The 25,394-nt window shown below is 45.7% G+C and overlaps 1 protein-coding gene across 5 annotated transcripts in view; it reads left to right on the top strand.

Annotated features, from left to right (window-relative positions):
• The first annotated feature begins 280 nt into the window (after positions 1-280).
• The window catches only part of KDM4A (lysine demethylase 4A), a 40,281-nt gene continuing 15,167 nt past the window's right edge, over positions 281-25,394 (top strand). Inside the window, exons 1-12 of one of the 5 annotated variants that reach the window (XM_019751089.2) lie at positions 281-405; positions 2,803-2,979; positions 3,621-3,796; positions 7,191-7,305; positions 8,550-8,743; positions 10,819-10,868; positions 11,644-11,747; positions 12,144-12,281; positions 12,978-13,222; positions 13,948-14,147; positions 15,235-15,611; positions 24,643-24,763. In XM_019751089.2, coding sequence (XP_019606648.2) covers positions 2,842-2,979; positions 3,621-3,796; positions 7,191-7,305; positions 8,550-8,743; positions 10,819-10,868; positions 11,644-11,747; positions 12,144-12,281; positions 12,978-13,222; positions 13,948-14,147; positions 15,235-15,611; positions 24,643-24,763 — 1,858 coding nt within the window. In that variant the 5' untranslated portion in view covers positions 281-405; positions 2,803-2,841. Of the gene's footprint in view, positions 406-624; positions 703-770; positions 981-2,802; positions 2,980-3,620; positions 3,797-7,190; positions 7,306-8,549; positions 8,744-10,818; positions 10,869-11,643; positions 11,748-12,143; positions 12,282-12,977; positions 13,223-13,947; positions 14,148-15,234; positions 15,612-24,642; positions 24,764-25,394 lie in introns of those variants that run through there. The other 4 variants (XM_019751092.2, XM_074334583.1, XM_019751090.2 and 1 more) reach the window with 4 other exon arrangements.

The raw sequence follows: 25,394 nt of genomic DNA on the forward strand, positions 1-25,394 counted from the left end.
CCGGACCATCTCATTTCTAGGCACTCGCCTCTTTTTATCCTGATTAGCTATGGGTGGCCAGAAGCCCGCCTATGATTGGCCAGTTCCACGATTCAGCCGAGCTGCTCAGTGGCCGCGGTCCCCAATGGTACAGCATTTCCTCCTGGCAACAGCCCGAGCCGGCGCTCATAGGCTGAGCCGACTTATATGCCCAGACTGTGGGCGGCTGCAGCGCGTGCTCATTGGTTGTTTAAAGGTTTATAGCGGCCCTCGGATTGGTTGACTCTGTGGGGCACTGTGCGGCTGCGCAGAGGCCGACTTTAGAGGAGGTGGAGCTTCGTTCTTCGCCAGATGGAAAAAGCAGTGAGATCGGCTAGTGGCAACAGCAGAAGCTGGGCTCAGCCCTGCCAGGACGGTGGGCTTTAGGTGAGAACCATAGGGTTTTGGAATCCTTTAAGTTTGTTGTTGCTGTGGCCTCGACCGGGAGCTCCGGTGGGGGAGGGGTGTGTGTGTGAGGGGGGGGTGCCACCAGTGAGTGATGGGCACGGCTATCAGCCAATGGAAGCAGGAGCTTCTAAAATGGGTCCTGAGATTGGTCCTTTCCAATTACTTATGGCCAATGGACGTCGGGAAGGGGGCAGGTCTACTGGGCCTTATTTTCTTCCTGCGGCCGGGCCCCACTAGCCTAGGCGGCGGGGCCGGGAGGGGTCGTACCTCTATGCGGTGAGGTTCGGGGACTTTGGGAGCTGGGGGAGCTACCTTGGGAGCGATACCGCGGGAGCGGCTTGCGAGGGGAGGGGAAGAGAGTTTGAAGTGGTTAACAATAGCTACCTTTATTGAGTGGTTAAGTACCAGGCCTAGTGCTTAGCGTTTCGCTTGCATCATCTGAGTTAATCATAGCAATCCTGCCGGCAAGGAGATTGGGATCCCCATCTTACAGGTGGAGAAACTGAGGCTCTGGAAACTCATACAGCCAAGGCTACACAGCTAATAAATGGCAGGTCTGTATTCAGAGTTGTTTTGACTCCGGAGCCGGTGCTCTTAAACCACTAGGCTTTGTTGCTGGATGGGAGAAGGAAGGTGGCAGGGAACAGGAGCTTTCCCCAGAGACTAGATTGGGGGAAGGGAATTCTAGGGTTGAAGAAAGGGAATGAGCAACTGAGGTGAGGGTGAGGGAATCAGTAATTCAACAGTTAATGAGTGTCTGCGTTGTGCCTTGCATTGTTCTATGCATCCAAAGATGCATAAGGCCAGAGGCGATCGGGCCTAATTCTGGGCACGGGCACTAACACTGTTTTCACATGACTGAATCCTTTGGTAAAATTTGCAAAAGTAAGATATTTTGCATTCTTTTTTAAAAAGAAGGTCTTCAAAATTAAGTAAACTTAAGGTTCCTCCACACTTGAATCTCCCCTTGCAAAGGGCTTAGTCTAAGGGGCGGTTATGATCTAGGCCACATACAGGATTGTGGGCAAATGTTCTGATATGTAAAACAGGGATTACAATATACCTGCCATGCAAAGGTTTGGCCAGGTGCATGAAAAGTGCTTGGGCAGGAACACATTTTTGGTGAAATGGAAGCCTGTGAAATGCGGGTGGTGGTGGGGTCCTGTTCTCTCTTACCTTAGGTCTGCTCCTTGCTATCTTCCCAATCTGTCACTGGATAGCTGGTAGGTTGGAGGCTGTTTCCTCCCTTCTGAACTCTCCAGCTTTCAAGGGTACTCTTGGAGCTGAACTATGGCTTTGGGGCCCAGATTGGGGGAGTTCTAGAGTTTCCTAGAGGAAGAGAGATTATTGCTTCTAAACTGACTCCTTTTAGCCAGTATGCTTGGTTCTTAATCATTTAAAGTAGTCTATTGTGGTGCTTGGTAATGGGAATGTACCCACTTAGCTGGAGGCCTCATCTAAAAACAAAGTATTTCCCCTTCTCCAGTCAGTGTTGAAGTTTGCTCTGTATTGCTTAAATTTTGTCCTTTGAGTTCTGAGTATAGTGCAATTGAAGTAGTCTTTAGCTTGACTTTATTAAGTACTGCTGAAACTGCATTTTGGTTTAGATGTGAAAATAATTTCACTTTAGGGTTTTAAAAAATCATAGCTCATGCTACTAATATCAGAGTACTTATTAACCCTTAAATTTTGTAATCTTGTAGCTAAATAAATTTCCTTAGGAATCTAGAATCCCGTTTTAAAGCTGTGCTGGAGAAGGAAGCCCGTAGGTTGCTTTTAAAATCTGGTTGTAGTATATTATGTTTAATACTCTTAGAAGCAGTTAGCAAGGTGTGAATAAGGGAGCAGTTTGAAAAGGTAAAATATGGGCAGGGCAGCTGTATTGTTAGATAAGGACCAACAACCAAATAATTAGTTAACTTTTTTTTTTTTTTTTAGCTTGAAACAGTATCTCCATTTAAATGAGATTTGCATACATGTAATTTTGATACATCAGGTTCTTTTAGGAGCCTTTTCTCTCTGTATTTCCAGCTCATTTAAATAATTTTATCTAGAGGCAGATTCCAGGTTTGAGGTCTTAATGCTTCTTGAGAATTCCCACATCATCTTTTTGTGTTTTTTTTTTAACTTTTATTTAGTTTGCTTTTCCAGGACCCATCAGCTCCAAGTCAAATGGTTGTTTCAGTCTAATTGTGGAGGGCGCAGCTCACCGTGGCCCATGTGGGGATTGAACCGGCAACCTTGTTAAGAGCACCGCTCTCTAACCAACTGAGCTAACCGGCCACCCCATCTTTTACTGTTTTCAGCACTTATATTCCCAGCATTTAACTTTAATTACGTTTTATATAATTTTGTGCTCTTAATGTATTTCTTCAGATTCCTGTTTGACCAAAGTGACTTCAGAAAGGAGGGAAAATGGCTTCTGAATCTGAAACCCTGAATCCCAGTGCTCGGATAATGACTTTTTATCCAACTATGGAGGAGTTCCGGAACTTCAGTCGATACATTGCCTACATTGAATCCCAAGGAGCTCATCGGGCTGGGCTGGCCAAGGTGAGGGGTGGCTTGTTCTGCATGGCTATTGTAAGACTTCCTACGCAAATGTGGAAGAACTGAGTTTTACTGCAAGCCAGGCAGGGTGATTGAATTGAGTGTGTGCTGTCCTATTTGCACGTTAATTCCTTTCATTAACATCAGAAGCATCTCTTTCGGTAAGAGGAGAGCTTGGAATCTTTAAAAGGGAAGGAAAGAGCCAGTGTCTCAGCCCCAGCTGCTGTGGAGATAGTGCTTGAGTGTTTTTTATCTGTCATTGAGTGCTTGTGCCATTCAACTTCTCTTGTTCTTATTTCACTCTCAGCCAGGACTCTGATAGTAATTTGGCTTCCCATGTGGACTTTCTGTTAGATTTAGAGAGTCAACTCTTCAACCTCCTCTCGGTTCCCAGATACGATACTGAGGCTGAGCATAAGTATTGCTTACCTTAGGGCATGGCAATTAGGCAGCTAGTTGGTAGCACAACTGGATCAGGGTTAGCATGACAGTGTGACTTGCTGTGTTTGGTTGAGCATGGTTAAATCAAAGTAACTTTCTAGTAAAACTGACTGTTAGGTTGCATAGCTGCCTACACACTTCCTGGACGCTGACTAGCTTCCCAGGTTTCTGATCTGTCTCTTTGTTTCTTGTGTTCACCACAGGTTGTTCCTCCAAAGGAGTGGAGACCTCGAGCATCCTATGATGACATTGATGATTTGGTGATTCCTGCCCCCATCCAGCAGCTGGTGACTGGGCAGTCTGGCCTCTTTACTCAGTACAACATACAGAAGAAAGCCATGACTGTTCGAGAGTTCCGCAAGATAGCCAATAGTGATAAGTGAGTGAAAACACGTTTCTTCCTTTACCTGTCATAGTATCTAGTACCTAACATCTCATCCTCTTAGTAGCTGTCTTCAAGGCTGCTACCGTCCTACTGAAGACCAGTTTCCTCAGCTCTAACTTCTGCTTCTGACCTTTTTATGGAAGCATTTCCTCTTCTCAGTTCTGTGTCACAGTGTAAACGTGTCCATATTCTTACATAAAGTAATTCTGTTGTTTTGCCATCAGAATCATTCTTTCTTTTTTAAATTAAAGTTTATTGGGGTGACAATTGTTAGTGAAGTTACATAGATTTCAGGTGTACAATTCTGTGTTACATCATCTATAAATCCCATTGTGTGTTCACCACCCAGAGTCAGTTCTTCCATCACCATATATTTGCAGAATCATTTTCTGACTCGGGTAAATTGCAGATTTGCAAAGGAGAAAGTTGGAGTTGGTTCAAAAGGAGCATTTGTCAGATGTATTGATACCACCTACTTATCCAAAAGTGGTGTTAGTAGTTTAATCTCTTCCTTCTGGGTCCTTCTGTCTTTAATCATGCTCAGAATGTTCACTACCCATCAAGCTGCTATCTCTGCTCCATTTTGATATTATCACAATGTGAAGAAACTACCAAGCTGATTGCTGTTTTCTCTCACTCCATTCTTCATCATCTGTCCATTCTGGTCTCTGTTAGAAATGTCTTTCTTTGTGTAGGCCTGCTGTTTTCAGTTGTTTTTCTCTGCTGTTTTTTTTTTTTACATTTAGCTCATTTGTCCTCAGGTGTATAGTGAGTAATTTTGTCTTTCATTCATCAGCTCTCAGTGCCCCTTCGTAATACTCTTCCTTGGATCTTCTCCCTTCCCGCACTCTTCCTTATTTTTGAGTTTCTACCAGGAATTCTTCCCTTTTCCTTGCTTTGTTTTCCTGGGCCTTTCTGATGTACACACATCTTGATTTCAGTCAGTCAGACATGTTGTGCCTTCACTGTGTGAGAGCCCAGGGCGAGATCTGTAGATTGCCAGTCTTCACACTTTTGGAGCGTGACTTTATGCGCCTTATCACATCAGATCTCTCTTTCTATTTCTGCGTTTTCCTTTGGCTTATCACAGTTTTAAATATGGTCTTCCAGTTTTATTGACAGCTTAACTCTTACAACATCTATATTGCTGGCCAACCTGCTATCTAATGAGATAATTTATGTAATAGCATGTTAAGTGTGATACGCTCTGCATCTGAGAGGCTGTCATCCTTTATGTGTGATTTCTAGCTGTGCATGGGGCCAAGCACACCTGCCTTGTATTTCACACGGTCTCCACCAGAGGCCTTAGCCTCCTGTGCCGGGCCTGTCTTCTTGTGAACCTATGGGAGGCCTTTTCTTCTTTCACAGCACCTCTTTTTAAACTAACCAGTTCTGTGTCTTTTCTTTTCATCTGAAATACAACAAATTCTTATCTTTGATTGCTATTTGCATGGTCAACCAGCTTTAAGAAAACCGAGTAGGTAAAATCTAAATTTATAAAGCAGATCGGTTGGAGGTAGAAGAGTTATTTATATTTCAAGAGGAACTTTAGAATGCTAAACTTTATTATTCATTACATTGACATTAAAATGCAAGGCAGTATTTAAAGGAAGATTCGTTTTTTTTACTCCTCCCATTATCCCCACACATTTCACTTTGGTCTTTGCTTCCGCTCTGTCCATTCATGGTATTTTTTTTTGCCATTTTAGTTATCGTGTGCATTTTCAAATACTTATTAGGTTTATACATTACTCTTTCAACATTGCTGTTAATGATTTTTAAGTGGTTTTAATTTAAAAAACATTTTTTTGTTGTTGGGTAGGGTGTGTGTGTGGTGGGGGGAGGAAGAAACTTTTCTCTACCCTTTTGGCTGGTCCAATAATCAAATAGACATGAGACAGATTAGCAACAGAATGTAACCAAATTTATTACATACATATATATGGGAACTCAGCATACATGAGAGAGTCAGAGATCTTACATGCATAAGAGGTTTTTAGTTTTTTAAAAGATTTTTTTGGAGTAAATTATCAGTGTGTGGTTATTAAGCTAAAGAGTATAGATATTTTTTATGGCTTTTTGCACACACACACACCATATTTTGCTGTGTATAATGCGCACTTTTTTGCTGAAATTTGTGAGGGAAAAATAAGGATGCGCATTGTACATGGGTAGTACTAATTCCATATCTGTATAAATGTTTTTAATTCTTTTATTTATGATTATGAGTTAAAAGTGTAATAGTAAGTAAATAAATCAATAAATGCTGAAATTCCTTTATAATACAAAAAACAAGTACCTAAATATAAACAAATAAAAATTTGAATTAAAAAATTAAAACGAAATATTTTTAACCCTGATAGTGTGGTCCAGAAACACGGGTGCGCATTACACACGGGAGCACATTGTGCACGGCAAAATGTGGTATAAACGTATATATGTGCATATGTATATTTCCCTAAATAGAACATTTGGTGTGCAAAAATCTGTTTTTATAATTTTATTAAAATATTTTGTTTTTAGGCACGATTATTTGTTGAATGTTAGCCACTGCATTGGGTGTTGGGAATGTAGCAGTGACAATACAAATGAGCCTTCTTGGAGCCACTTCCTTTACACGAGTGCAGGGAAGTGAATACTTGGTCAGGACTTAGCTCTTCATGGGCTGGTGGGTTTTGGTTGTCTGTGGGTATACAGTTGACCCTTGAACAATGCAGGAGTAGGGGGCACTGACCCCCCCCACCTCATAAAGTTGAAAATGTGCATATGACTTTTGACTCCCCCCAAATTTAACTACTAATAGCCTGTTGTTGACTGGAAGCCTTACAGATGACAAACAGTCGATTAACACATATTTTGTATGTTATGTGTACTATGTTCTGTATTCTTACAATAAAGTAATTTAGAGAAAAAAAATGTTACTAAGAAAATCATAATGAAGAGAAAATACATTTACAGTATTTATTGGAAAAGAAATCCATGCATAAGTGGACCTGCACAGTTCAAACCCGTGTTCAAGGGTTGGCTGCACAGTGATTTGCGGTTCTTGAGTCTCACAAGTTTGTAAGCCTAGTTTCTTTCTGGGTGGCCAGGCCATTCCTGACTCTAGCAAGGTGTGGTTTTAGTAGAATCTCTTTAAAGAGTTGAAGACAATGTATTTCTTAAGGAGGATGGGCTTATGTCTTCATGTATGCTACCTTCTGTGAGCCCAGAGCTCACAGAAGGGATATAGAGGGAGTTCCTTTGTATTGGAGCCTTAAAAGCCAAGGTTATGTTATATTCATTAGAAATGTCTTGCTGTTCCTGGAATGGAAATGTGTCTTGTGTTCATAATGCCTAATGAATTTAGTCCCTCGTAAGTGGTTAACACTTCTTTTACTTTTGAAAGGTACTGTACCCCACGTTATAGTGAATTTGAAGAGCTTGAACGGAAATACTGGAAAAATCTCACATTCAATCCCCCAATCTATGGTGCAGATGTGAACGGCACTCTCTATGAAAAGGTGAGACTCACAAGGGTGCAGCATTTTTGTAATTTTGTAATGTCATGCCATTTTTATCTGCCCAGCACATAGTAGGCCCCTAAAAGCTATTTGCTGAATGGGTAGATGAACAAAGGAATGATCTACCACCAGCTGAGGTGCTGTGATCACTTAATTGTGGGTATTTTTGCATGTGACTGAATTTTACTTCTCCTACTTTACATGTGAATTGGATGATGATGTATTCTTTGCAAGGGCTGTTGGAATAGTCCGTGGGTGGTAGCTGATGAGTTCTTAAAAGGGTGGGATCTCAGTAAATGAATTGTTGGGGGAGGCAGTGTGGTTTCTGCAGAAAAAAAGATCACTGACTAATCTGATGAAAGGGGCATATATTTAAGAAGAGAAACTTATTTAGATTTTCAGAACCCTGAAACCAGATTCCATAGCAAAAGTTGTTTTAACAAATTGCACTGGCTTGGGATTTCGTGCTTTTTGGCATACAGAACAGCCTGAGAGACAGTGTAAGGAAGGAATGTTTGGGACCGGTTTTGGATGAGTAAAAAACCTGTAGGGTGTTTCAGGGATTATCTCTGAATAATTTCAATGTTTTTGTAAATTATTGGAAGGAAGTAGTTTAAAAAGTGTATTCTAAGTTTGTTGATGACAGTTTTTTGGGTAGTAGTAAGTGAAGCTTAGAGACATAAATGGCAGGAAGGTACTGTCAGGATCTGGAACGAGGAGCTACAAAAGCAAGGCATAACCAGCCAGAACATCCTGTAGGAAGTGGGCTCCTAGCTAACCGTTACAACTCAGGTGAAGGATTTGGGTGACATTGTCGACTTTTTACTGAAGACCTTGCCCAGTGGAAATTTGGGCTAGAAAAGTCACAAATTGGTGTAGTTAATTTCTGTGTTTTGTATTTTTTTATGGTTTAAGAGTTTTGTCCTATTTTGACCTAAGTTTCTTTAGCTTCAGTTCAAACTCTTCCTCTTAGGGTTTAGAACACATTGCTGTCACCTCCTTATTCACTTTTCACATACTAGTGTTGTTCGCTGAATGGCATTTTCCCTTCAGAGGTATAATGGCATCAGTTCCAGTGGTGGCTGTGAGTGAGTCAGTGGTCTTCACTTCCATGCTGTTTTGACATTATTCCATATTTTTGTTAGAGGTGACAGCTCATCTGTGACCTACGCTATGATTTGTAGGTTCAGAGCCTCCAGTTTATATTCCATATAACTTGCCCTGCACTGTCATTCCCTTTACAGCACGTTGATGAGTGGAATATCGGTCGGCTGAAAACAATCCTGGACTTGGTGGAAAAGGAGAGTGGGATCACCATTGAGGGTGTGAATACCCCGTACCTGTACTTTGGCATGTGGAAGACGTCCTTTGCCTGGCATACTGAAGACATGGACCTATACAGCATTAATTACCTGCACTTCGGAGAACCAAAGTCCTGGTAAAGTCAGCCTGCAGTTGGCATTGGGGCCCCTCAGGAGCAGGGCTTCTCAGCTTTCATGTGCCTAGGAAATGCCTCCGGATCGTGTTCACATTCAGACTTTGGTTCAGTAGGCTTGGGATGGGACTGGCATTTTACATTTTAAACAGACTTCCAAGTGATGAGATGCTGTTGGAGCTCTGGTGCTCAGGCCGCCTTTTGAGTAGCAAGGCTTGAAAGGGCAATTAATACAATTAATACCATTGTAGGAAAGCATATGTTGGCTGAGCGACTGAGAGCCACAGAGGCTCTTGTAGGCTATCCCACGGCTTTCTAAATTTCTTTTTCTGTATAGGCCTGAGGCCTTTCTTAGAGACAGATTTCCAAGACTGGAGTCACTCCTTCAGATGATAGAAAGCTTTCTTTTCCTCATGGAAAAATTATGTGGTGAGCAGCAGTGTATGCTTAACACAAGAGAGGATGCAAGGCTACTCAGGATATGCTATCCAGGATGTTCTCATTTTAGCTGGGGAGACAAAGATTTGTTCTCTCTTCCCTCCCTGTGCTCAGTCTCAGCATTTAGTGATTAGTGAAGGTGCTACATTCAACAGCAGTGAATAAGACAGATGAGGTATCTACCCTCACACAGACGGGATAGAAAGTGTGAAAAAACAATAACATGGTGTGAGAACAGCTCTGATGGGAAACGGTGCTGTAGGTCCACATGGGAATGGTGCATAAGGGGGTGAGGTGGGGATCAGAGAGGGCTTCCTGGAAGAGGTGACAGTTAAGCTGAGACCTAATAAATGAGGAAGATGTAATGGGGTGGGATGATGATGGAGGGTTCAGGAGAGGGGAGAGTGAAGGAAGTGCGTCTAGGTGGTTGGAACAATACATGCAGAGATCCTAAGCTGACAGAGAGCATGATGTCTTCAGAGAACTAGAGGAAGTTCATAGTGGTTTGGGTGTTGTGTACAAGAGGGAACAGCATGGGTTGTGTTATGGGGAGTCATGAAAACTATCCGTCTTCATTTCCTTTTCCAGCATCTTCAGCCACATCCTTTTCCCAGGGGTTTCCCTTTCAGATACTTTCCAGTTTCTAATCTGGGTGGGGGGAGAGGGGAGATTTTTTTCAGCCTGTGATTACCCACTAACTACTGTCCCATTTTCTTCCTTAGATGACTAGAGTGCTAGAATCTGTAAATGTAGCTTTTGTGTCTTCACCATGTTTACTGCAAAGTTCCCTGAAATTGTATTTCCGTTCTCATGTCAAGAGCAGGTTTTCTGGTTATTACATACACTGTTTAGGTCATCTGAAGTAGAACTCCAACTTCTGTGCAGGGTGTCTAATGGATCCTTAAGTCCTTTAGGTGACAGACATTTTCCTCAGCTCCTCGTCTGTTTTGTTTGGGATGGGAAGTTTTTGGTTGTCTTTAGACTCGATTATAAAGGTTAAAATAGACTTAACTGTGAATTTCAGAATATAAAGTTTAGCATATGGTTTTTTGGTCTTTCTCTTTTTGAAGAGCATTTTCTGTGGTGTGTAGCTAACCTGCTAGGTGGAGGAGTCATTATTGGGTAGCCAGTTATGTAATTAGTAACTTACGGAGATGAAGGGAAAATAGGTTCAGCAGCAGGTACGGGGCTAGGCGTCTAAGTAGCTAATCCATTTTTACCTTGTTTTTCATTCATCTTTTATCCTGTCCCAGTTAGGCCTTTCAGGCTCTGCCAGGAGCACTTTAGTGCCATCCTTCCATTTTTATTTCATTTCATTTCATTTCATTTCATTTCATTTCATTAACAACATTGTAAAGGAGAGCAACACTGAGTGATACCTTAAATCCTGGCTCATGGTAAATATTCAATACATGTTTTGTTAATGAATGAATGTAAAGAAATTCACTCACACGTTCTGTGTGGCCTCCCCACTCTTCTGCCCAAACAGTCTAGTATTTCATTTCTCCAGAGTCCTGTCTAGGTTTTGGAGTTGGGAAATTGAAAACTCGGATACTTGGAGCTATGTTGAGAGTGGGAATGAGCCCGCTAGCTCCAGTACTGTCCTCTGTTCATCATCCAATACTTCTATGTGGTTGCAGGTACTCCGTCCCCCCTGAGCACGGAAAGCGGTTGGAGCGCCTCGCCAAAGGTACTGTCTCCTCCATAGCTGAGTCAGACCCTCTTAGGAGCTGTGCTCGCTGCTCTGAAGTGTCCATTCTCTGTGGTCAGATTCTCACCTGGCCCTTATCAGGCCTGCATGTTGCGGGGGGGAGGGGGGGGTGTGAGCCAGACTGCCAGATTGTTGATCTTAGCGGAGCAACTGAAATCAGAGCCTTTTTCCACTTTGTCCTGGAAAGGGACTTAGTAAATCCTTCTCAGACTGTTTTTGCCTCATTTTTATCAAGCGTGGGTGTAGTTGACCAGTGATAATATACCAGTCATATTGGGCCTGATTCTTCTCCCAGAAACCCAAATGTTAAAGTCAAAATTGAATTATTTTATGATTTGATTCTTTAAGTGGATCTTGATAGATTTATACCTCTGGACAGCCCATTTCGAGAGAGCTTGTGTAGTCTATTCTGTAGTAGATGTGTTATTAACAAAAGACTTGTGATACTGGTGAATGGAAAAAGGTCCTAAATAGCTTCAAAACTCTTTATAAGAACAGAGGCCGCTTGAGTCATCCCAATTCCCCAAGCAGAATTTGATTACCCATGTAATGGCCTTCAAGGAAGGGAGCTCAGAGGCTCATTGGAGAATCTTAGAATTGGCCTGAAACTAGAAGGATCCATGGAGATCACACTAGTGATTCATCCTCCTTATTGTCCAGACTAGACGCCCAGAAGTAAAGTGACAATTGATAGTAGGGTTACAGAGCTAGTGTGGAGCAGTGTGTTAACCTGTGCCCATTTTCAATTAAACAGGCTTTTTCCCAGGAAGTGCTCAAAGCTGTGAGGCTTTTCTTCGCCATAAGATGACTTTGATTTCCCCTTTAATGCTGAAGAAATACGGCATTCCTTTTGACAAGGTGAGCTAATTTACATACAAGAGTTCTTAGGCTCACACGGAAACCACCCTTTCTTGTCTGTGTTTCACAGAGGATCTTTATTCTAGTTCATCACTCGGTGCCAGGTGTGGGCCAAAGCTAACCTGTATAACAGCACTTTGATCTCAGGGTATTAGAGGTGGGGCTACTATACCTTCCCAGAGGAGAGTGAAATCCCTGTGACCAGTGTTCATTTGGAGGAATGGTTCCTATAGTCATGGCATCTGAGATGTTAGGGCTTTGCATTTTACACAAGGCACCAGGACCCCGGTGGTCATATGACTTATCCTTGGTCGTTGGGTTAAGTTGAAGCAGAGCTGGAGCTCCGAGTTCCAGTCCTGCCGTCGGGGCAGCTGCTTCACGTCTGCTCTTGTTCAGGTGACTCAGGAAGCTGGAGAATTTATGATCACTTTCCCGTACGGTTACCATGCCGGCTTTAACCACGGCTTCAACTGTGCGGAGTCGACCAACTTTGCTACCCGGCGGTGGATTGAGTATGGGAAACAGGCGGTACTGGTGAGTCTGCTTGGCTGCTTCACTATCGCACCACGACTGAAAGCGTCTGGTTCCTGTTAGGTACACTGGCTGGTGATTAGAACTTTTCCTTGAACTTCTGAAATTCAGAAACAACGTGGCTGGGAATGTGCAAAAGTGCCCAACACCTTGTGTTCTGTTAAAAACTTGTTCAGATTTGGGATGTGTAAAGTGAGGTTTCCAGGCTTAAGTCCGTTGGGCATTGAAACCACACCCCCACACATTATATTTCTTGCTGTTAGCCACTCTGGGATTTCTCTGTTGAGAAATTCTTAGGGGTTTAATTTTACTTGCGGGAAACAGCAGGGCTGGACCTTTGACCAGGAGTAGATTCCCTTGTTTGGTCCTGGCTTGGAAAGGTATCAAAGCGAAGGTGGGTAACGACCACCCGGGTCTAAGGCCAGAGCTGCTTCTCTAACGGTTCCCCACGTGTCCTTGTTAGTGCCCCGGGGAGTGGGAGGTGCACCCAGAACCATGCCCTTTCCGCCCTTTCTTCCCTGCTTTCCGCCATGTTTGAAGTCTCTGCAAAGACAGTATGCCTTCAGCCTGTGAACCCAAACAGTTTGGCTTTAAACTGTCTAGTGCATTTTTCCACCTGAAGGGAGGAGAGGGGATACGGGTTCAGGTGGAAACAGTTAAAATGTGCTCAGCTGGAGCTCTTCCGGTTCCTTGTGACAGTGTTCCTGTAGAAAGGACATGGTGAAGATCTCCATGGATGTGTTTGTGAGGAAGTTCCAGCCAGAAAGGTACAAACTTTGGAAAGCTGGGAAGGACAGCACAGTTATCGACCATACTCTGCCCACGCCAGAAGCCGCCGAGTTTCTTAAGGAGAATGAACTGCCCCCAAGAGCCACGAACGAGGAGTGCCCAGAGGAGGACATGGAAGGGGCTGAGGATGGAGAAGAGGGCGACCTGAAGAGAAGGTACCCAGCAACCCTCGGGCCCAGCTGTTGGAGGGAGGGATGTCTGGGCAGCCCCCCATAACCTGCTGAGAGTCTGTTTCTAAGTGGGGTGTTTGAGCCGCAGCTGAGGGAATTTTCTTCTTGGTAAACGCTCCAGAATCCTGAGAGTGAGGGGTTCAGGCCCTCCTTGTGGCTCTTACCCAGGAATGATAGCATGTGTTGTGGGCCTGTACTCTGCTGAGTCACACACATGCCAGGGCACAGCTCCCTCTGAGCCAGAAAAGTCACTTTTGCTCATCATATGAGAGCTTTTTTAAAAACGAGAGGGTGATTGTGGGAATGAGACTGACAAGAGCGAGGGAGTGGTGTCTTGAAGTTGGCTGGTGTCTTTGGTGTCTGAGCCAGAGAATCTCCTGTGAGGAGCACTCGTCCTGCTCCATGCAGGGAAGAAAAGACATTTATGGGGCACCTGCTCTATGCCAGGTGCTCTTCCAGGTACTCTGTACACCTTTCCTTCAGCCTCGCATCAAGTCTGTGAGGTGGGTGGTGATATCCCTGTTTCCCGTTTGATGGAACAGGCTCAGAGGTAAAGTCCCTTGTCTCAGGTCCCACAGATAAGAGGTGGCACCCCAGTGTGAAGCAGGCTGACAGGCTCTGACCAGTCGTTTTGGGGTTGTATGTGAATGTGTTTGTGTAAGGGGATGTATATGTGGGCTCTTAAAAAAAGTTTGCCCTCCTCCTTACAGCCTAGCCAAGCACCGTATAGGGACAAAGAGGCATCGAGTTTGTCTTGAAATACCGCAGGAGGTGAGTCAGAGCGAGCTCTTCCCCAAGGAGGAGCTGAATTCCGGACAGTATGATATGACGGAGTGCCAGGCTGCCCTTGCTCCCGTGAGGCCCACCCATAGCTCTGTGCGGCAAGTCGAGGATGGTCTTACCTTCCCAGGTCAGTTGGTTGTATTTTTCCCCCATAACCCTAACTGTTCTGGTCTGTGTCAGATGCCATGTTGAGTCACAGGGTCACATATGAAAAAGGAGAGAGACAGGTCTGTGAGCAGATAGCGTCATTGGAGTATGAGAAGCGGTGGGAGAAGCACTTTGATTAGGGACATACGGGGGACGAGGAACGCAGGGGAATGGCCCCCCTCCCTTTGCCTAGTGAGAGGTCACGGAAACACTGAAGGTTTTGGTGAAGTGACGATGAACCAATTCTCAGTAGTAATTTTCCACGCAGACAGTGAGTGGGGGACGTAGAAAGCACATCCCTGAGAGGAGTAAGTAGCAGGCGAAGGCATGGAGATGGGAAAGGACACGAGCTATTTGGGGAAATGGTGGTGATTTCCTATAATGTGAATATAGGAGTGGAAAGGTAGAAGTCAGGTGTGTTACCAGGAGATGACAGAGAAAGAAGAATGAGGTGATGCAGGGACTGCCTGCCGTCGTAGGTTTGCTCACTTGGAAGCTTGAGAAGTCCTTTGTACTGTGGGAAGGGAGTGGTGTGGTCACGGTGTTCCAGAGCCCTCAGTCACTCAGATGGCTGTTGAGGGTGGAGTTTTGGGGGAGAGGCTTGTATCAGTCTCCACTCAGGCTTGGAGAATCTCTGTGTTGACAATACCTTGATGTGTCTGCTGCGAGCCAGGCAGCACGATGGACTTGGACTCGGGCTGAGCTGCCTTCTGTTCAGGTTTTCTAGCCGGGAGTGATAGATCCTTCCTGAGCTCAGGCCTTCATTTCCTGCAGGAGACTTCTGAGGAAATGACAGCTGCCACTTACTGAGTGTCTGCTGTGTGCTGGGCTATGCTCCATCTTATACACAGAACCCTGGTGGTACCTTCACATTATAGGGGACGAAACTGGAGGCCCTGAGAGGCTAAGCAGTTAGGCCCACATCACGCAGTGACCCTAGGTGACGGAGCCAAAATTCCAAACCAGGCCCTCACCGCCCATGTTCTTTGTGCTTTGCCACTGCCTTTTATGAGGTTCAGACTTGCAGGGGGGATATTGGCTCTGTCCAATGTGTGTGTGTGTTTCAGATTATTCTGACTCCACTGAAGTCAAATTTGAAGAGCTTAAAAACGTCAAACTAGAAGAAGAGGAGGAGGAGGAGGAGGAGGAACAAGAAGCGGCTGCCTTGGATCTCTCTGTGAATCCTGCCTCTATAGGGGGACGCCTTGTCTTCTCAGGTTCCAAAAAGAAGTCATCATCTAGCCTGGGTTCCAGTTCGTCACAGGATTCTATCTCTTCCGACTCAGAAACCAGTGAGCCTCTGTCCTGCCAAGCCCAGGGGCAAACAGGAGTTCTCACTGTGCACAGCTATGCCAAAGGCGACGGCAGGGTCAGCGGGGGAGAGCCATGCACGAGGAAGAAAGGGAGCGCCACCAGAAGTATTAGTGAGCGGGAGCTGGCGGAGGTACGGGCTCTGGGTTGTGGTTGGGGGTGAGCTGCCTGGAAGGGATCCTGTGGAGAAAGGGGGGCTGCAGGTGTCCAAGATGGCAGGAGAGACCCTCAGGAGGGACCTCCAGTCTGCCATTGCTGTGTCATGCAGAAAACCAGGGGGCATTGGCTCACTTCCAGCTTGTTCTTTCCTGGGAGTTCCTTTCTCTTTTCTCTGTGTGACTGTTCCAAAGAATTGCACTGCAGCCTTGGGCAGCGGTGGCCAAGTTGGGTGCATCCTCTGGCCCCTCTGACCCTTCTCGTCTTAGAGGCACAAAGGTTAGAGTGGCAGTGGTTGCAGCCGAGATGTGTGAGTGTTGGGAATGAGCTGGCCTTTCTTACCCTAAAACTCAAGTTTTTTTTCCTTACAAATCTTGACTGCCCTGTAGACTCCCATGAGAATTCCCCCTCCCCCTCCCCACCCCCATACATTCTTTGTCTCCCAGAATAACATTGTTGACAGAATTATTTTGGAGACCAGGATGAATTCCCAAAGCCGTAAATGTGAACATGTTTGTTCAGGCTTCCTCCTAGAACACTGTCACCAAAAGCTATGTATTTTATTTGTTTCTTGTAAAAAGGATCTTGGTGTGTCTGAGTGGGATATAGCAGACCTGTGATGGATGCATCTGGCCTCACACCTACCCAAGTGACCTGTTCTTACTCCCAGCCTTACAGCTTACTTGGGTCAAGTTGCCGCCTTGAGTGGGGGTGTGCGGGGTCACTGGTGGATAGTAGGAGTCAGTGAAGAAGCTCTCCTGTATTCCCCAGCCCCTTGCCTTACCCTTGAAATTTTTATCTTCAGAAGTTAGTGTGAAACATTTCTAAAGTACTATATACAACTAGGATACCGTCAAACCCCATATATATACTCATCTCTCTGTATTAACATGTGGCACGTTGGCTTTATCTTTTCTTGGGCTGAAGTACTAATAGTCCGTAATAAAATTTCTCTAGTCTTCCCACTCCTACCTTTTTGTGGTTGGTTTGTCCCCTTGTCTTTAATATCCAAATAATTTCATAATATCCATATAATATTCTTTCCGCCTCCTTTGGACAGAGAGAATGTCAGGGCTCAGTGTCTGTAGACTTCTTTGTTCCACGTGACTGTTCCTCCATCTCCCCGTGGGTGCAGGCTCATGAGCTGATGATGACCACCAGGTCTCCTCATGGCCTCTGATTGCTGCTCTCCGTCTTCTCAAGGCAACTCCCACAGGAGAGGGCTTCTTTCCAGCTTGGAAACCAGAATCCCTTATACTCCCTTTTGCCGCATCCGAGCCATTCTTCCTTCACAAAGCTCTCGTGCCCTCGTTCATCCTGCTGTCACGCGACAGGTCACGCTGGCTTTCTCTTGCAGTGTCTTCCTGACTTTATTGCCTGCAGTTGCAATCACAACCACAAAAGCAGCTAACAATAGCAAGGACTTAATATGTATTACATACTTGATATGCATTGTTCAGACTATGTCTGCTTAATTACTGTAACCACAGAATCAAATTTTTTGTGGGGTTTTTTGGGGTGGGGGGGAAGCCAGTAAGTAACACCTATCTTTTTTCCTCCCAAATCAGGAAACAGTTAAGTAATGGATACAGAGTCAGGCACATGGAGCTCAGAGTGGCCCTTTATTACCAGTTAAAATGATTGAAGAAAGTGGCTTTTAACCTGTGGCCGGATGGCCTTGCCGCTCACTTACCCTCAATGAGACAGGTTATCTACCTAGTCGCAGGCAGTCCTGGAGGACATAGGCTCCTTTCACCGCGGCAGAGCCTTTTCCACTCATCTGCCATGTGTTGTGGACGCAGACCAGAACTGCTCCTCTGCCAAAGGCAGATCCCAGCTAAGTGAAGCTCACTAATGTCCAAAGGCTGGGGAGAAAAGCCAGGAATCCCTCCACGTGGAAGGAGGCTGCTCTCCAGCTAACACGCTTCTCTCATTCCACCCCCCGCTCAAAAGCCATTGAGTGCCTTCCTGGCTCCCTTTTATTTCTGTATGGGCTTCCTAGCTGTCATGTGATGGTGATAACCCTTCTTCACTGCACTCCAGCCATCTCTTGCCCCTCCCCCCACTTCAAATTATCTAAAAATGTCTTGGCGGCCTGCCTGTTCACTTGACTCTGTAATCGTTCATGGCATGCCTGCTCTGGGCTAGAACTGTGCCTTCAAGGAGCTCACAGCCTAGACGAGTAGACAGACGTGAGCAAATAATTCTAGTTCTTAGTGACCCATGTTGTGGCACAAGTGGAAGAGTTAGCAGCGCAGCCTGGGGTTGGGGTGAGGCGTTCAGGGAGACTGCAGAGAAGGAAGCATTTTAGCTCGGCCTGAGGTTGGCAGGAGGAGTATGCCAGGTGGGTAGAGTGAAATTGGAGAGGGAGTCTGGGAGAGGAGAGAGTTCTGTCTACATGGTGGTGGTAGCTCATGGCAAGGTCAAAGCATGTGGGGGGTCTACAGTGGTTTATTTGCCTCAGGCATATGGGATTGGAGAGGGCTCTGGGAGGTATTGGTGGAGGGTGAGTCAGGACACAGATCTCGAGGGTCTGCCTCATGCCTTGTGAAGCAATTTGACTGTAGAGTGGTGGTATGAGGAGCTCTGGGAGGTTCCCCGCCATGTGTTTTTAGAAGTTGAGGATTTCCGTGATGCATTGTTTCTGCATAATACATTTTTTAAGTGCACAAAGATGCATGCGGAATAATACAATGAACACACCAATTCTCATCACCTCGCTCTAACAGTTGTCATTATCTTGCCACACATTTGCTTCATCTATCCTTTTTTAATTTGCTCAAGTATTTTAAAGCAAATCCCAGATACTGTGTCATTTCTCCCCCTACTTCAGTGTGTATCTTTTAAAAATATGGGTATTTTCTTAATCACTGTGCCATTATTATACGTAACAGCATTACAAAAATTCTTTAGCATCGAATAACTCGGTCCATAATCACATTTCCCCAGTTGTCTAAATAAAATTGGCTTTACGGTAGGTTTGTTTGAGTCAGGGTTTAATCTAGTCTCACACTTGACATTTGTTTCTTATGTCTCTTAAGTCTGCCTTAACCCGAGGCAGCGTCCCCCTCTTTTTTTACTCCACCATTGACTTAAGAAACCATGTCAGTTGTTCATTAGATTGTCCAGTGAAGGGTTTTTTAAGCTCTGCACTGATGTTTCGGAAGATGATTTTGAAAGCAAGTACAAAGGTTTTTGGATGGGAAGAAGGAGGCAAAATTAGAAACAGCAGAGGTTCTCTTGAAGGTGGAATTAGGGATGATTTTCGCTTCCTACATTTATAAAGTGTTTGAGTGTTTTTCACGATTAATGTTATTTTTATGATCAAATACGTCTACTTCCGGAAAGGAGGGAAGAAAAGATTTGAACAGGGAAACCAATTTGGAACCTGTTCCTTAGTCTGAAAGAGGGTTGTGAGGCCCAGACCGATAGTGGAGATAGGGATGGGGAGCAGGAGGGGGCTTGAGAGCTGCTTAGAAGGCAGGTGCCTAGGACTGCAGGAGGCCGTGGGCTCCGGGGCAGTGCCGGGGTTGACTCGGGTTTCCGGCTTGAGTTGTGGGACGGATAGGGGTGCATCAGAGGAAGATAGAGGTTGTGAGAAAAGTGAAGGGGTGTATGAGTGTGGCTCAGGAGGTAAGTTTAGCCTGGGCATGTTGAGTGTGACCTGCTTGTGAGGTAGGCTGTGGAGATGTGTATACACAGACCTGAAGCTCGCGCGGGACGGGTCCTTAGGTTTGGGCGTCACTAGGGGGTGTCGATGGGCATGGAAGAGCTCATGTGTGGAGCGTGAGGAATAATTTTCACAGTGTGGGTGGAGGTAGAGGGCCCAGGAAGGAGAAGGAGAATGAGGAGAGCAGCTAGGGGTTTGGGGGAACTAGGAGTGAGACCTAGGAGTGTGTCTAGAGCCAGGGGAAGGGAAAGACTGAAGACCATGGGAGCTGTGGCCAAGCTTGCCTCTGGTGAAGGGGAGGAGCCAGAGCAGTGCGGGAGGTTGGAGCCAGGGAAGGGACTGGATCCTGGAGGTCTGAGCAGGAGGGAGGCAGTGCGGTCTGCAGCACAGCTGGAGACAGGAGGGGGGTGGCTACAATGGGTTCATTTGTTTTTTTAATTGTGGTAATGATACATGACATAAAATCTGTCATTTTAACCAATTTTAGTGTACAGTTCAGTGGCCTTAACTGCATTCACTTTGTTGTGCAGCTGTCACCAGGCTGCAGATGGTGTCGAGGTGGGAGGAGACAAGGAGCCCCCCCCCCCCAGGAATAGTCAGATATCTACCTCGCTTATTGGAGCCCAGCCCTTCGCAAAAGCCACTGCTCTTAGAAACCTTTCATTGCTTCCCATCTACGCCCCTTTCTCCTTGGAGTCCCTGCAGTAATACTTGGCTCTTGTTTGTGTGACCCGTCCATCTTGGTCTCAGTGCAGTTGTCGTAGGCAGGGAAGGAAGGTAAGCCTTAGGAGCCAGGCCTGTGCCACATGCAGCCTTGCTTCTTGAGGCCCCAGTGTGGTCCTCAGGCCTTCACCCATGAGCCTTCTGTATGTGTGGGAGGAATGACTAGAAATTTAGTTTTAGTAAGAAGCCCACATCAGGATTGATTGGTAGGGTAGAATGGGGGACCAACAGTCAAGGCTTGGGGCAGAAGCTGAACCCCTTAACCTGTCCCTAGAGAGGTCTAATAGCATTGTATCTGTATTTGGAAACAGCTAGGTTTCTAAGAGCACCCTTGTGCGTCCCCCCACCCCCCACCCCCACTTTAACCATTCCCCATGGTGTCATGTGGGCCTCTTGGTATTCAGTTTATGTGCCACTGTCTTAAGGGCCCTGGTAAAAGCGCCTTGGTTGACTGGCTACTGAAGCACCAAAACCTTAAGAATTTTCATTTAACTGCAGACTGAGCCACAGTGATGTGTCGGCTGTAAAAGTCCTTAGTTTAGGCTGCTTTGAAAAAGTGAGTTCCCAAAACAAGGAGAGAACAACTGGTTCTTTTCTCTACAGAACAAGCCCCATCAGGAACATTGGCTTTGATCCTGGGGGCCCGGTGTTAGAAGGAGGCACAGAGAACTCAGAGCCTTGAGCTCCAGCTCGCTTGCAGGTGGGGGCTGGGAAGACCCTACCTGCTGTCCCACTCCGTCCTCGTATAGAGCCCTGTGGGGCAACGCTTGTTACACCCGTTTTACTAGTGGGTTGCTCCTGGCCTGGGCTCACACAGCTAGTTGCTTGAGCTAGGGTTTCTGTTATATACTGAGGGAATTTAGAGATTGGAGCACATTGCAGGGAGAGGCAGCACTGAAGGACAGTGTGAATGTCTTGTAGTAGGAAGACCGTTTAGCCAGCAGATTGAAAATGTGTGAATATCATCAAATATTCGAACAGACCTGACTACTTGGTCAGAGGCAGCATGATGGGAATAAAAAGGGTACAGTCTTTAGACTCCGATGCTGTCTCCCTCTGGCTGGGTCCTAGCTCTTGAGATTAGAGATGACGTCTCACCTGTCTGCATCGTCATAGCACCAAGCATGTCTATACCGGGTACAGATGCTGGGCATATAGGAGGCACTCTAAACAGATGTGAATAAAGGCGTCCTCCTTTTCCAAAGCTGCATTCTGGGATTCTTGGTCTTGACCCCTCTACTTCCTCCAGTACTTGGACCTGTAAGATGATCTCCCTCCACCTCCTACCCCATATTCATTTTCTCTTGCTGCTTTAACAAGTTAGCGCCAACTTAGACTCTTAACACAAATTTATTATCTTCTAATTCAGTTTAGAAGTCTGAAGTGGACCTCACTGTGCTGAAGTCAAGTTGTCTGCAGGTCTGTGGACCTTTGTGGAGAGTCCATTTCCTTGCCTTTTCCAAAGCTTCCATAGGTTACCATGTCCCCTGGCCTGTGGCCCTCTTCCATCTTCAAGGGCAGCAATATCTGGCCAAGTCTTTCTTGCATCACGTCACTTTGACACTGACTCTTCTTCCCTGTTCCATTATTAAGCACTGTTTGATTACATTGAGCCCAGCGGATCATCCAGGATAATCTCACTATTTTCAGGTCATCTGATTAGCAACTTTAATAATCCTTTGTCCTGTTAATATATTCACAGGGTTTAGGACTGACCATCTTAGGGGACCATTATTCTGTCTGCCACATATCCTACCTAATAGCTCTCCTTTCACAAGCTTCTTTTCTCTTCTGTAAAACCCTACTCACAGTAGCCCCTATCCTGCAATACAATTGCAAGCACTCTCCTTCTCAAGCTATGATCTCTTTCCTTCCCTTGATCTTCTCAAAAATAGCCTCTATGATGTATTTACTCCTTAGTGCCTTTCTGTCTGTCTGCTGGCACCTACCTCTCAAAGTACTGACACCTCGCACTTGCCAAGTCCTCTGGCCACTTCCTGCTCAGCAATTCTGTACTCTTTGGTCCTGTGGCTTTCCCCTCTTGAAAGCTCTCCCCTCCTTGCTTTCTGTATTCCTCTTACCTCTCCGCTTCCAAATCTCCTTTTCTTTCTTCCTTCTTCCCCGTCTTGGAAGGCTTGGTCTCCAGTCAGCTTATCTTCCACCAATAATCTCATCCACTCCCATGATTTTAATTCTGAACCTGATGCTGAGGATTCCCACATCTGCAGCTCTTACTCAGACCTCATCTCTGCAACCCCGGCTGGATTTCTTATTAGGCCTCGGGCAAATGAAGGACCCACAGAACGGGGCCATGTGAACCACATGAAGCGTGTTTAACTTAGCTTGTTACTCCTCCTTGATCCACAGGAGTTCTCTTAAGTCTCTCCTTTGTAGACTTGGGCTAGAAATCCCCACACCTCTGGTTCCTTTATTCTCATTCCTTTACTGCCTAGTCTCTGCCACTTCCCAGGTTTAGGCCTGTTATCCAGGTGGTCTTCGGAGTGAGGAATGCAAGAAGATTATTGGGGTACAGGAATAAAATAATGAAACTTAAAATCTTAATCCTTTTATGGTCGATTTTTGTTTTAAAATGTGCATAAACTACATTCGTATGTGTAGTTCATTAATAAGTATGCATATGTTGGGGTGCATGTCCCTAAATTATTTCCATGACAGCACTATCAAATAAATTTGGTCAGTATAGATTTTCTAGTTTGTTGTAGCTAAAGAACTCTTTATTTAAGTGAAATATGAATCATTTTAAAAAATGTACATGAGGGCCAGCCTGGTGGCCCAGGTGGTTGGAGCGCCGTGCTCCTGACACCGAGGTCGCCAGTTCAATTCCCACATGGGCCAGTGAGCTGTGCCCTCTACCGCTAAGATTGTGAACAATGGCTCTCCTTGGAGTTGGGCTGCGGTGAGCAGCGAGAGCGTGAGCTGCTGTGGGCTGCGTGGGCTGCCATAGGCTGCTTAGTGCTGCCAGAAACGGCCGGTGCCAGCGTGAGTGGCCATTAGCCATCGTGAGTGGCCAGCAACTGGCGAGAGCTGCCGTGAGCTGCTGTGAGCGGCCCACCGATGATCAGTGATCGACTGTCTCAGCCTGGGGGGACTGCAAGGCTCGTAATACCAGCATGGGCGAGGGAGCTGTGTCCTACACAACTAGACTGAGAAACAATGGAGTGGGAGGGAGGTGGAAGAAAGGGGGGAAAATGTAGATGAAAAGCAGGGCTGTTCTGGTTGAAATGGAGGTGGGGCCTTGAGCCCTGCCTGTTTGCTCTAATGGAGGCTCTTGGGGGCCTTTTGATCTACATTTGGAAATCACTGGTACTAATCGATATGGTTCAGCTCTGATTAAAAGTCTGTGATCCTCTGAGTCTTAATGAATATCAGTAGTTAAAGGTCCCTAACGTCCTCAGTTTTCCACCGCATTCCTGCACACGGAGTCTGCCTCGCTCTCTTCAGGTAGCAGGGCTCACATCCTACTTGACCATTTAGCCACGCCCTCTTCCTGTCCTAGGCAGGCCTGTGCAGCCAGTGGAGTCTCAGTAAATATTGGTTGAATGAATGGGTGAATGGATACTGAAACTTGTTGGTTAAATCTGTGTTTGACAGAGCAGGTTCTGTTCTATTTGGACGTGGCCTGCTTAGTGTTTGGTTACATTCCAAGTGTGGTCCTTAAGTTCTGGGGTCCTGTGAAGTTGCACGTGGAGTCTGTAGGCCCAGTGTTAACTTCTCCGAAGTGACGCTGCAGTGCTGTCACTTCCCTACAGCATTCGAAGGCATTGGTTTTGTCACATGTGCAAAGCGACCCTCCTCCAGGCCTCATTTCCTTGCTGAATGGGTTTTGCTTAACCCCGTGTCTCTTAATATCAGTATAACCAAGTTTAAATGGGTTGATTAGAAAGAAACTCTTATGTAGTGTTGCTGATTCAATCCTACAGATCTTCATCCTCATTGCATTTGCTCTGACAGCATGTAAATGCAGCGTTAAATCAACCTTTCCCTTTGCAGCTAGACCAGAGTTTTAGACGTACTGTCTGTCCTGGCTCCTGTTCTCCCCTGGAGAACAGGAATGAATGGTATCAGCTAGAGCTGAGGGCTCAACAGTGCATAAGGAGAAATTGGCCTATTTACCTTCAGTGGGTCAGCTGCTGCTCACCCCTTTGAATGTCATCTAGTCTTTGTAACCCAGCTGCCTGGCACTTTGTAACAGGTGCTGCTGGCCTTCTGGTTCAAGGAGAGGGTCACCTGTGTTTCTCTGAGGCTCTCAGATGCAGTCTCGTGACAGTGCGCTTAGTGGTGGGGGCGTGACTCCTTTAGAGCTGTAGCTTTATTTTGGGTACATTTGTTTCAGGCTGCTTCTGAGCAGGCGGGAACCCACACTTACTAGGCACACATTTTGCCCTAAAGTGTTTACATAGTCCTAGGTTAGACTAATTTGCATGGCGCTATTGTTTTGGCTTTTTCTCAGACAGGTGTTTTTCGTTTTTCGTTTTCTGTTTCTTTGTGTTTCTCTGTGCCTGCTGTTTCCCTTGGTTTTCATTGGAAGACTAACTTTTGCTGTGTCCCCAAGTGGAAGCGAGACCAATGAGATTCCTTCTTCCGGTTTGTCCAGGTTGCGGATGAATACATGTTTTCCCTGGAGGAGAATAAGAAGTCCAAGGGCCGGCGTCAGCCCTTGAGCAAGCTCCCCCGCCACCACCCGCTCGTGTTGCAGGATTGCATCAGCGATGACGGTAAGTGTTGACTTCTCTCTTCACCAGGAGGAAAGCAGCTCACCACCTTAGCACTTGCTCTGACAGGTCAGCGGGAGGCCACGCTGAGGGCCAAGGGTGGGCCTGTGGCCTAGCATTTCCTCCAGGTACTCAATAAAGAAGGCAGGATTTCATTTGATTTATTACCAGATTTCATGATATGTTTGAGTATCGTGGAATGTATCTAATAGGGGATCATTACATGCAGGTTCTTCCCTTTCTTCTCCTCCAAGCTACAAGGCTGATTTTTTGGGATAGCAAACTGTCACTGATGCCAAGCTCTGTGCCGAATGTGTTGTTACAAAGATAACTAAGATAGGTCCACGCCCTCAAGAAGCTCGCAGGGTAGTGACTGGTAAACAGATCTAAAGAAAGGAGATGGTAATCCAGGCTGAGTAACCATGGAGAAGAGAAACAGGGAGATATATATTCACTGGCAACAGCTCAGTGTGACTGGAGTTAGGAGGCCAGGCCAGGGAGTGATGGGTGTGGAAGGAGGAACAAGATGGTTGTGAGACTAATGAGTGAGAACTTTTTTTCATCGGTGTTCAGGGGCCTTTGACTTGTTTTAAGCAGAAGAGTGACATGGTCAAATTTACATTAGAAAGATTGC

The sequence above is a fragment of the Rhinolophus sinicus genome, linkage group LG06, assembly GCF_036562045.2.
Source record: "Rhinolophus sinicus isolate RSC01 linkage group LG06, ASM3656204v1, whole genome shotgun sequence".
Classification (NCBI taxonomy): Eukaryota; Metazoa; Chordata; class Mammalia; order Chiroptera; family Rhinolophidae; genus Rhinolophus; species Rhinolophus sinicus.